At 38.4% G+C, this 12,762-nt stretch overlaps 1 protein-coding gene across 4 annotated transcripts in view; it reads right to left on the reverse strand.

Moving 5' to 3' along the window:
- Positions 1 to 12,762, reverse strand: part of VPS41 (VPS41 subunit of HOPS complex) — a 208,104-nt gene that overhangs the window by 46,334 nt on the left and 149,008 nt on the right. For all 4 annotated transcript variants that reach the window (XM_055115865.1, XM_003812224.5, XM_034963959.2 and 1 more), the window contains 2 exons: positions 2,867 to 2,964; positions 298 to 427 (listed from right to left, as the gene is read on the reverse strand). In XM_055115865.1, the coding sequence (XP_054971840.1) occupies positions 298 to 427; positions 2,867 to 2,964 (228 nt within the window). The remainder of the gene's footprint in view (positions 1 to 297; positions 428 to 2,866; positions 2,965 to 12,762) is intronic.

Consider the following 12,762-nt stretch of genomic DNA (forward strand, 5'->3'; position numbering starts at 1 on the left):
TTATGTGTCACATTAAATAGTTAGGACAATAGAAAAAATACAAGAACAAAAAACAAGGAGCCCAATCCTCCCCCGGGTCCTGGTCTGAACTCTAGCCTTCCCTTTTACTATAGGAGCTTATGCAAGTTTTGCAACATCTCTGCATCCAAATGTCCTTGTTTTCAGCATACACGGTCTACCCAGGTATTCTCTTAAGATTCTTTCAGCACCTTAATTTAAATTCCATTTATTGCAAGTAGGAAGGGGGAAAAAAAAACATAAAAAAAGCATATCAGCCAGATCTTTCACATCTCTTACCTAAATGATAATCTCTACATTCATTCTCCTGAAAGCCTCTGACTGTCAAAGCATCAGAAGAGATCTCTTCACAAGTCTCAGAAAGTGGCTGGATGATGTCCAGTCTAGGCCTGGCACAGTATTCTCTTTCCTAGTGGGGGAAAAGAGAGAAACATTAATTTAAATTACATTTCTATATATCATACAAATTAATTCTAGTTAGCCATACATATTAGTTTCTTCTCACACTCCTATGAAGAAATACCCAAGACTGGGTAATTTATAAAGGAAAGAGGTTTAACTGACTCACAGTTCTGCATGGTGGGAAAGGCCTCAGGAAACTTACAATCAGAAAACATTCCAAAAATAAAATAGCAACTATAAAAGATCAACTAGTGAAGAAAAATCTATCAGATCTGTGGAGAAATTACAAATTGCTAAACTTTGAAACAACTGAAAAAAAATGGAGAAAACTGAAATATATTTAAAAATTGACCACTGTAACAATAAAAATATCAAAATCAGAATAGCAAAATAAAAAAATATTTTGAACAAAATAAAAAGAAAATCGCTTCACTAGACCATAGAAAAGGCTCTTTTATATGTATAAGAAAAGCATCAGCAATGTGAATCTCATTTTATACTTTCATTCCCTGGCCAAACAGCCCTTGCCTGTGAACTCCCTAAGAGCAGAAATCTGGTTTTGTTGATCTTGGATCTCCAGTGCCCAGCACAATTTCTAACACACATGTGCTTTATCAATGAATGAAAGAAAAGTAAAATACTAGGAGAACACCTTAATAAATTAAAGTGTACCAAGCAGATGGAATAGTACACAACCACTAAACACAATGATGGTGGAGAGTACACAGACTTACGCAGGGAAAATGGAATAATGCCCATGGAAACAGGGCAATGCAGAGTAGCATGTGACTATCCCTGCAACTATGTGAAAACATGCATGTACGTGAAAGGTATCACGTGGATATCTGGGGGCTATTTGGGGGATAATACTGAATGATATAAAACAAATTGTATTCAATGTCACTAAACCACCTTTTCAGTATGAAAAAATAAAGGGGGAAGGGAGCTTACCTCTTTGTTCCTTTTGCCTTAATTTTATGAGTTTATTCTGTGTTTAAGGATTTAAGGTGTACTTTAATGTTCTATAAAATGAGTATCTACATACACTGGCACAAACATGTTCCAGTCATCTCCAAAACCCTCGCTTCTTCTTCTGGAAAAAGTCCATTTTCTACGTGCTCTATGAGGTTGGCCTATCTTTGGCATTTATTCCCTTCAAATACTCTTTTATTAACAAAGGTTTCCTTTCTTTCTTTGCTCAGTTGTTTATTAGGCTTCTCCTTTTTCGTTTTACTGCTTCTTTATTTCTTCCAATCACATTCTCAATCTTTCCTGCATTCCTCCTCAAAAAGCATTCTATTTACTCCCCCAGGAGCCACTGCTTTTCTTTATTTTCAAAAAATAAATAAAATAATAGCAAACTGATGTCCTGCAATAGGGCTAGAAGCCAACCCTATTGATTTTAGTAGGTCTGAGTGTTCACTTAAGTCTATAGCATTTCATTGCCTAGCAACATGGGCACCCAGAGCTTCAGGTTACTATAGTGATGGCTTCCTAATGCAAGTGCTTGCTCAAAGAAACGCTCAAGAGCAGCTACCACTTCAAAACCAGGGCTCCCAGGGTTTTTCTCCCCCATTTTATTTCTTGCCATTTAAAAAAAAAAAAAAAGGATACAAACAAGGATAGCCCACTTGCCTACTTACTGTAAAGGACTAGAGAATCAATTACAATTTCTTCTATATAAAGATCCAAAAGAAAATCCTTTACAGTATGCTTTCCTTGTTTATGCCTTGAAGCCACCCCTATTCTTGTGCTGGCAGGACCCCTGGACTCTCATAATAAAGACAAGCTGGGAATGGGGCCGTCCTCAGCTTCAAAGGGAGACTGGGTGTGGATACCCATCCACTGGGCAATATATAAGCTTCTTCCAAAGACACACACAACAAAATTTAGATCATCTGCTGCTTTTTATTAGCCACAGATTTTGATGTACCATTATTTGCACTGATAACTGAGATTTCACAACAATCCATTTCAAAGCCATAATCAAGCTACTTAGAATCACCAGCCCACTAGGAAGTAAACAAATATGTCTGGACCAAAGAAAATAATGAAATGCCCTTTCTGTAATTCCCTCTGACCACAGGGACCCCTGTTGTTGCTGCCGATCAACTTCATTGCTGTCATTTCTGCTAATGCACAGTGTCAGCTTAGTTTCTTCCCCTTTCAGCAAGAGGAATCCTTCATTCCTTTTGACTAATATACCAAGAGAGGTCGAAAAAAAAGACTCTTTTTTGGCTCAGCAATAGGAACAAAGGCAGGCAATGAGTAGAGTTTCCGGAAAGTAAATATGTCAGGTCTAAAGGGTAATCTCTGCCAACCTTATTTTATAGGTCAGAAAGTTCTGCTCAGATTATAGCGTATGCTACTGATGAACAACCTGATCTGGGTGTAATGCTAAAAGTGAACCCCCACATGCCTTTGTATCTGGGGAGAAAATAATTACCGTTTTTTCTGAAATCTCCTTTACATACGAAAGTACAACAAGCTGATCACAGAGAGGTGCAAGTCCACTGATGTAGAATTCAGTTTCAAACTGAGACACTGCAAACAAAAGGGATACAGGAGTCATCATTAACAGGGGCAAACAGCAGCACACATCTGGAGGGACACAATGACTGTGAATGCTAGTGGACCCCTTTTTAAAAGCTAACATAAAGGGGACACCATTGAACATACTTTCATAACTCAGCACTGCAAGTGCTTCACAATGATCAATCCTGGAAACGAATATGTGGGAAAGTAGACTTGCAAATTCCCATCACAAACAAAAATGAATCCAACAATAATAGCAGCATGAATGATCAAGGGTGACACTGTGCTTAGGTAGTTTAAAATGACATAGACTACATGAAGATGCTTTGAAACCCATAAAAAGAAATGTAAACCATTATTAGTAACAGCAATAATTTTTTAAATTCCTGAGTTCGTTTTTCTCAATTGGGGCATTATAGTAGTACAAAGGTCACAAAGAATGTTATCTGTAATTATGAAACACTATTTTGGAGAAGAGGGATATTATTTAAAGAACTTGAAGTTAAAAAAAGATGCATAAATACAGATTACTTTATGATGAAACATCAGTATTTCTTAAGTGAAATAAAGGCTAGAGAAAAATAATAAATTTCTCTTTCCTTTAAAAAAAAATCCATTTAAAATCGAGAAGACATATTGCATCACTTAAGAAGTATGTGACTTTAATTGCACTGGACCCCAAAGATCTGACAGAAAGCTCAGAAGTACACATATTATTATTATATGATTCTAATTATTAGCTGCTATAAAATATAAAAGATCATTGTTTTAAGAGACTGAGATTGGGAGTGGCTTGTTTCAGAGCAGAAGCTAACTGATACAGTAGTGGTATTACAGAGATCCTTCCAGAAATCACACTCTACACTTCACAGATTCATTTGGGAGTAAACTCTTGTTCTGACCCACCACATTTTCTAAGTTTCTTCATTCAGATAATCTCCACGGTTCTGTGGTATTAGCTGCAGATTTAGTTAACTTCCACACTCTTTTCCCAATGAGGGGACCTCAATGTATCATACTGGAACCAATACTGAATGCTGAGTAAGGAAATTTGGGTTATAACTTCCACTAAATTGAACTTGAACAAGTCATTTTAACATTTCCCAACTATAAGAGAAAGCAATGACAGTAGAAATAAAATTCATAATACAGATGAAATACTGAATTTTCCTTTGTCCCCCTCTTTCTTTCCCTTGCAGATTACTTAGTGTTCCTTGTCTTTGCTGACTTTTAATGATCCTCCTTACGCAGCTGTTATCACAATTTAATTTTCGCACCAAAATAAAATTGTGGATGACCAAAAAGATGTAATAGTTAGCAACATAAACTTAAAAAAAGATAATATTTCATCTGCTTTGTCCTCAATTAAAGTACCATACAATGGAAGTCCAAGGGCAAGTGCTCTGGTCCCAGTTCTGCCAGGAACACATTTTTTCCTTAATCTCTGTGGGCTTGAACCAAATGTGTTTATCCAGATACTTAAGAATAGTTTTGGTAAAGTGGTAATTGTGATAAATGTTCACAAAAGAGCTTATATGGAGAACCACCTCAACCTCCACCACATGTGCAGAGACAGTGTTTCTAGCGTAACCAGGCTGCGGAAGGTTCTAGAGAAGCTCACAGTGCTGTGCATGCACGTGGGCGGTGAAGCAGGGAGCAGGGGAGAGCCGGAATGTACAGATGATATTAAACAGTATGGGGCCACAAAGGACCCAGTGATGAAAGAGATGGCAGTTTCACATTTTAGAAGACATATTAACAAGAGGTTTTGGTTGTCATCACTCCTGAGGTTACTAATCTCTGATTGGTAGAAATGGACTTGCATTCTGTTTTACTAAATCACATTCCATTTTTGAAATGCTACACATACAGTTCCCTTACCAGCAACTTGGGTGAAGAGCAGAGAATCAGAGATTCTCACAGAAATCACAGGCTTTGCTGTGCTTGTCTGCCACAGACACCTAAGGGAAAACGTCTCCTAATCACAAAAGAAGGGGTGGGAGAAGGAGGTATTCTCCCCACTTGGGATGCCAAACAGGCTGCCTAGTCTCACTGACAGACACTGTCAGCGTTTCTCCTAAAGGTAACCAAATATACATCAAAGGCCTTGGTTTTTGAGAATGAGCTCCAAGATACAGAACAGAGAAACTACGAAATAATCCTACCCAAATCTTTCCTCCTCTACATGCCAACTCCCCAGTCCACAATAGCTTGTATGAGTAAGACAGAAAATTTCCTGTTCTCTAATTAAGAACATGATAGAAACTCCAATGTGTTCTAAAACAAAACAAAGAAAAATTGCAGGTGCACATATCTATTTCACTTCTCAATTCCAGATGTTGTAATAAACGCTTACTTGTTAAGTACTAAACCTTGCCAAATTTTGCTAATTGAGAATTAATAATTTGGACACGGACTATATGCAGTGGCTAAATCACAAGCTGACAAAAATGTTATTCATAAAGAAAAGATGTGGTACATGAAAATAATATTGTCAAGACTTCCAGACGCACAGGTAAGCAAGTAATCAACATTTGGATAAAACTGAAACTAAATTATGTCTTTCTTTTTGTTAAAGTAATTCCCTTATACCAACAAAAATCTCTTATAGAAAACAAAATTGCAATTATAGTAATACTCAGCATGATTCTCAAATTAAGAATTCCAAAATAATGGCCATTTATCTGGTTTCGAGTACTCTCCCACTCAGCAATTCGTCTCCATTAATACCCACTGGTAATGATATCATGCAAAAAAGAACTCACTTCTAATGTGAGTTGCTGATTTAGGGAAATGTCTGCAGCCATTCTGCCACAAAGTAAGACATTTTAGAATAAATGGTGGTGTATTGTTTTTCCATTAGTCTTTACTAATGCAGCGAAACATAATTGCTTTTAGATTTAACAAGATTCTGTTTATCTTTTATATCAATGCTGAGTCCCAGAAGGGCTGGCTGCAGACAGTGGTGTCAAAATGAACATGAAGGTATAAGGAATATTCTTCATATAGATTTAGAGAAAGAAATGTTGAATGACAATATATATTCTTGTAAAAAATGCACATAAAATATATAAAAGCTTACGGACTGACTTTGTAAAATATATTCAAGTAATTACAGACTTTATATTTCAAATTTTCAGTGGACGAATGGAAGTTTCAGTTTATTTACTTTCACTAAAATTCTATTCTATTCCACATAAAAATGACTCTATTAATTTAAATAAAATATTTTGTTCTCCTAAAGGAGACTCAGTTTGAATACAGGTGGCTGTCAGTTCTAATACTACAGAAGCTCATTTTCAACCTGATTATCTGGAAAAGATAAATCACAAAGAAAATAAACATAAATTCTGCTAGAGAGGAAATACATGAAAACAGGGAGCAAAAGCTGGACAGGGTGTTTTTTTTTTTTTGGTTTTTGTTTTTTTTTTTGGAGTGAAAAATGCAGGCAGAGTTCCTAAAGGTAGCCACAAAAGACAGTGGCTTTACTTCAGATCAAGGTCATCTAGAAAGCCAGCTGAGGCTCAGCTCGCGGGCCCTGCAGGGAGTGTGCTATGTTCACCTAGATGATGGCCTTATACTATGGTGGGCATTACAGCTGAGGCATAGCCTTCCTCCTCCTGATGGAGGTGGAAGGACTTCTGCATTCTGCTTTATTCAGGAGGATAAAGCATTCCTAGACATGCTAGAAATAAGTCAAGAAAAAAGACAGAGATTCTAGCAGAGTAAGAAAGAGAGGTTCAAAAGGACTATATTCACAGGAAAATTCTATTCAGCAAGGTCTTCTAGATCCAGAATGAGGACGAGATGAATACGATTCTGTACACGGTCCTCATCCAAAAGGGAGGCTAGAGGCCCCTTGATTAGCTGCCCCATGGAAATATAATGTGGGCCAAAACACAAATGACATATGTAATTTAAAATTTCCCAGTAGCCACGTGCTATAGCTTGGATGTGTGGCCCTGCCCAAATCTCATGTTGAACTGTAATCCCCAGTGTTGGAGGAGGGGCCTGGTGGGAAATGATTAGATCATGGGAACGGATTTCTCATGAATGGTCATTTCTCATGACTGTTTTAGCACAATCCTCTTGGTACTGTCCTCACGACAGTGAGTTCTCACAAGATCTGGTGGTTTAGAAGTGTGTGGCATCTACCCCTGCCTCTTGCTCCTGCCCTGGCCATGTGAGGTGCCTTCTCCCACTTCGTCTTCCACCATGATTTAAGTTTCCTGAGGCCTCCCCAGAAGCCAAGCAGATGCCAGCATCATGCTTACTGTATAGCCTGCAGGACCGTGAGAATTAAACCTCTTTTCTTTATAAATTATCCAGTCTCAGGAATTTCTTTATAGGAATGCAAGAATGGACTACACCACGATAAAGAGTTCAAAAAAAGAGGTGAAATTTTAATAATACATAACATACCTAAAATATTATTTCAACATGTAATAATATAAAAAGTGATTAATGAGATATTTTACCTTTTATTTCTAGACTGTCTTTGGAATTCTGTATGTAGCACAAATCAATCCACACTAGCCATACCACAAAGACTTAACAGCTACAGTGGCTAATGGTTACCACGTTTGACAGTGCAGGTCTAGATGCCCAAGTTTTTCGCTTTGTCTTTAAAGTCCAGTAATTTCATTAGAACGTATCTTGGTGTTGCTCATTATGGGTCACTATTTTCAGATACACAGTGTGCTATTTTAATTTATAATTTCAACTTCTGTTTCTCTGCATTTTCATGAAATTTTTCTTGACATTGTCTATAGTATTTGTCCCATTCTCTAGTTTTATTTTTTCCTCAGGGACTCTTTATTGGTAGACTGAATTATCTTTGCCTGTCTTCAGTATTTATCACTTAACCTTAATCTTTTTGTTCTTATTGCTTTGTGATTTTTACAATTTTCCTCCTGCTCCCCTTCTATTCCTCTTACCAACATTATCTTTGCATCTATTTGTTCTTGTCTTCCTTCAGGTTCAGTCTTCAATTCTGAAATGAGCTTTTATTTATTAATTCTTCCTGAAGCCTGTCACCTAATTTGAGATTTTCAAATTCTGATTTCTTACATCACTTTTTAAAGATGTCTTATAGCTCCTCTGAAACTGGAAATTACAGTTGTAATCTATTGCGTAGGTGTGTCTTTCTGGTATGTCTGCTTCTTACTCACTTTTTCTTAAAACTTATTATGGATTTAACGTTGTTTGCTTTTTAGGTGAAATGACCATTATTGAACTCTTAGAGCTCCCTCTTCTGCTGTTTCCATTTGATATGAAAAATATGGCAGCTTGCTTTCTGAGATTTCCTGGCTCAGCTCCTCCCTGGTGTTATCTGGACCTGTTTCTTTTGTTTCTGTTGTCCCTGTCTCATTCAGGCTTTCTTCTGCTCCCAGCAGTGTCTCCTCAGTGGAGAGAGGAGGCCTGGCTGCTCCACAGTGTGAGTTGCCAGGGGTAGCTGGGCTGCCCAGCCTCTCACACCTAACTGCAGGTCCTGGGCCCAGTTCTCAGAGCAGCCTGTTGGCCTTTCCAGTGAATGCCAACCGGCTATCTTGGAGTTCCCCTGGCCTCAAGTCTGCTAGATGACCACTTGCTCCCCTCTGCTTTCTCTCACACAGATGCTGATATCACCCTGCGGCGATCAGTGTTTTATTTTCCCATTAATTTGTGTCTTGGGGCTCTTAGGACTACCTTTGTCACTAAGTTTTGTTGTAAATGTTGTCTGGGTTTTTGGTTTTGTGACCTAGTTGTTCTGCTTTTATGGGAGGACTAGGTAGGTTGAAAAATTATGCTGCCACTGCCACTACATTCCCAGAATCTTCTAACCACAAAATTTTCACATATTGCTGTTATACATGTTTTATACATCAACCTTACATTGCCCAGGGCAATGGGGTCAGGGTTAGAGTCACAAATAGATCAACAGTGTCTGGCCCTCGATAGCATACACACCATCAGTTTCATAATGAATGCCATATGATTGGTATAAAAATTAACAAGAAAGAACTTTCTCATACCTTGGGTCTCATAATCTCTGAGGGTTACGACTTAATTCAATGAAGAGTGACTGAGGCTGGGTGCGGTGGCTCACGCCTTTAATCACAGCAATTTGGGAGGCCGAGGTGGACGGATCACTTGAGGTCAGGAGTTCGAGACCAGCCTGGCCACCATGGTAAAACCCCGCCTCTATTAAACATATAAAAATTAGCTGGCAGTGGTGACAACGTGCCTGTAGCCCCAGCTACTTGGGAGGCTGAGGCAGGAGAATCGCTTGAACCCGCGAGCACCCAGGAGGCAGAGGCTGTAGTAAGCTGAGATCCTGCCACTGCACACCAGCCTGGGTGACAGAGCGAGACTCTGCCTCAAAAAAAAAGAAAAAAGAGTAACTGAGTATCAATTACACGAGACAGTCTTCTAGATGCATCAAGATGACTAAGACCTGACCCTAACTTAAAGGAGATTGTGAGTCTGCATATTTAAAGAAATAATTAGGCCAGGTGTGGTGGCTCACGCTTGTAATCCCAGCACTTTGGGAGGCCAAGGCAGGTGGATCACGAGGTCGGAGCTCAAGACCAGCCTGGCCAAGAAGGTGAAACCCCATCTCTACTAAAAATACGAAAATTAGCCAAGCGTGGTGGCAGGCGCCTGTAATCCCAGCTACTTGGGAGGCTGAGGCAGAGAATTGCTTGAACCTGGGAGGCAGCGATTACAGTGAGCCGAGATTGTGCCACTGTACTCCAGCCTAGGCAACAGAGCTAAACTCTGTCTCAAAAAAAAAAAAGAGATAATTAAAATACCACATATGTGCAAAAACAGGAACAGGTGTAAAACAAAAAATAGCACAGCGCAAGAAAATTTAGCTTCTGAGGAGGTACAGATGAGGGTGGAAACAGCAGCAATAATCATGACCATAAGCCCCTTAAGCCAGAAATGGTGTGGATAACATGAGAGAAAACAACCTCTTCGTTTCATTAAAAAAAAAACCTGTTTAAAACCCTAATGGATATTAGATTACAAAGGATAAAAATCAAAATTTGTTTAAAGTAAAAAACCATCCTCCAATAATTCCCAACTAGGTTATCTCACTTCTTATCTGTGTATTCAGACCTATGAGACAACATTAAATCAATATTTTTATTACTTGTACCTCTGTCATATATGTTTATAGATACATTTTATTGAGAAATGCAATTATAAAACGTTATCAATCTCCTCGGAATCATTCAGTAAGCCCTTATTTATATCTTCCCCAAATTTTCTTTAAATTACAAATTTTATAAAACACAATTTTCAGGTCTTCTGATTTTAAAAGAAACCACTATTTTTCTCTCTCACTGTAACTAAATATAATACTAATATTAATAATAGCTCCCATTTAATGAACATTACTATGCTGTGAGGCAGTATGCTAAATATTTACATACAATATTGCTTTTCACCACAACCACCCTATGGTTATTTTAGAGAGGGAAGGAGGCTCAGAGGGGTTAAGTAACTTGACTAAAGTCACTTAAGTGGAAGATAAGAGAAGTAGGAATCTGAAGTCCTATTTTTCCCAACCATAAGTCACTCTAGAAAATGTAAGTCAGGGCCGGGTATGGTGGCTCACGCCTGTAATCCCAGCATGTTGGGAGGCCAAGGTGGGAGGATTTCTTGAGCCCAGTTTGATACCAGCCTGGGCAACAAAGGGAGACCATATCTTTACAAAAAATTAAAAAATTAGCCAGGCGTGGTGGTGCACGCCTGTAGTCCCAGCTACTTAGAAGGCTGAGGTGGGAGGATCGCTTTGGCCCAGGAGGCTGAGGTTGCAGTAAGGTGTGATTATGCCACTGCACTAAAGCCTGGGCAAAGAGCAAGACCCTGTATCAAAAGAAGGAGGTGGGGAGTTAGGGGGAAGGAGGAGGGGAAGGGGAAGAATATAAGAATACAGAGATGCTTAGATTCAAAGCACACTGCAGTTGGCAAGAACAGAAGTGAGGGCTCTCTGGTGATTCTGCTGCACGCAGTCAGGGTGCCCCAGCCCCTCTCTTGAATTTGCAGTGCTACTGCAAGGGCTAAAGCGCTGCAGTACACATAACTTGCACTGCCTTTTTTCCCCCATTTCTTATTCCCTTATTGGTCCCCAAATGTCCATTAGCTAAATGCTACCCAGATTTCTTTATTGAAGTTAAAGAAGGTGACATCCCATAGATCTTAGCTTCTATGATTCTTAAAGAAACAAACAAAAATGTGTGTCAAGCAATTTACAAATAAGAACAATTACCCTTCATTGTCTTATATTCATTTATGAAAATGCATTGAGGGCCCTTTATGATAGATAGTGTCTTATTCCCAAGAGATTCTGGCCCCTTAGTCACCAGATATTAGTATTTTATAATCAACTGGGTGTAATGCCCACAGACTTTTCAATAAGTTTAGACATTCTGTCAGCATGACCACTTATCACTGAAAATACATTTGGAAATAACAGCACTTCAACAGCTTCAGGCTGCGCTAAGAAGCAGACACATTAAAGTAAAACTGACTTCACAATGCTTTACATCAGCAAATTATGGAAAGATCTGATACATGAAGTGAAATTGAAAAGAATGGCTAATGGACAAAATAACAAAAACATTCAAATCAGACAGGAGCCGAACAGTACACACAGATAAAAAACTGCTGAAAACAAATTTAGTTTGCAATTTAATTCCGTATTTTATAATCAATATTCAGCAAACTATTGTCAATTAAATGACAACACTAAGCTGATAGGATTATCTCATCTACCAAATTTTAGCCTCCTGAAACAGCACTGATGAGGAATATTTAGTGAGTATATTACAGCACATTGCTTAGACAAAAGAAAAGGAAAGGCATTGCCAATGACCTGCTAATCACAAGGTTCAAACCAAACGTTACACTTTATTTTATAAATATAAAACTACCTTGTTGCATCAACTAAACTTAAGCTAAACACTAAAAAATAGCAAACAAGGGCTTTTCTTCTTTTTAAAAGGGCTGAAAGAAGCATAATCTAAGTTTGGTTCCCTTTCCTTAGAAACAATTCCAAAGGTCACCCAAGGCAATCAGGTTCTATAAATTATCTAAAAATGTGGAGGAGAAGCAATGAAGAAAAGCTCTCAATCTCAGGATAAAGCAAGTGAAAATATAACTTCTAAGTCTCCAAATGAGATATTTCTCTGAACCAAAATAAAAAAACAAATCTACTGCATTTCCATTTCATCTGGCAGTTCCTAGAAAAGGTGAGCAGCTATCATCACTGATATAGAAAAAGGGTCTTCAGATTCTAGAGCATTTCTGCAGTGGTCTGTATCTGAATGTCTGGAACAAGACTCTGTAAACAAAGGCCAGGGGCTGGGTAGAGGAAACATGGGAAGCACTGTGTGACACCATGATTACAAGCAACAACTTTATGGCTAGGCACACCTAAGTGCAAAAACTGCCTTCTTTGTTTATGAATAATCTTGAGCAGGTTACCTAACCCTTCTGAACATCAGCTTCTTCACTTACACCATGGGGATAGTAGCCGCTACCCACTTGCATACTGGGAAGATTAGATGACCTTCTGTTTGCAATGTATTCAGCACTGTGCTTGGTGGTGGTTGTTATATAAGGAACAATATATATTTGTTACTTCAGGTGCTTCAGATTTCTTACCATTACTTATTATGGAGAAACTTCATTAATTCCACTCCTAACAACAAAAACCTGAGTCTACAGTACTGAGCGGGGAAAGAGTTGTTACATCCCTCCCAAAAGGAGGAATGAATAGATGAACAGATACGTAATAAAGCAAATATAGTAAAA

The sequence above is a fragment of the Pan paniscus genome, chromosome 6, assembly GCF_029289425.2.
Source record: "Pan paniscus chromosome 6, NHGRI_mPanPan1-v2.0_pri, whole genome shotgun sequence".
Classification (NCBI taxonomy): Eukaryota; Metazoa; Chordata; class Mammalia; order Primates; family Hominidae; genus Pan; species Pan paniscus.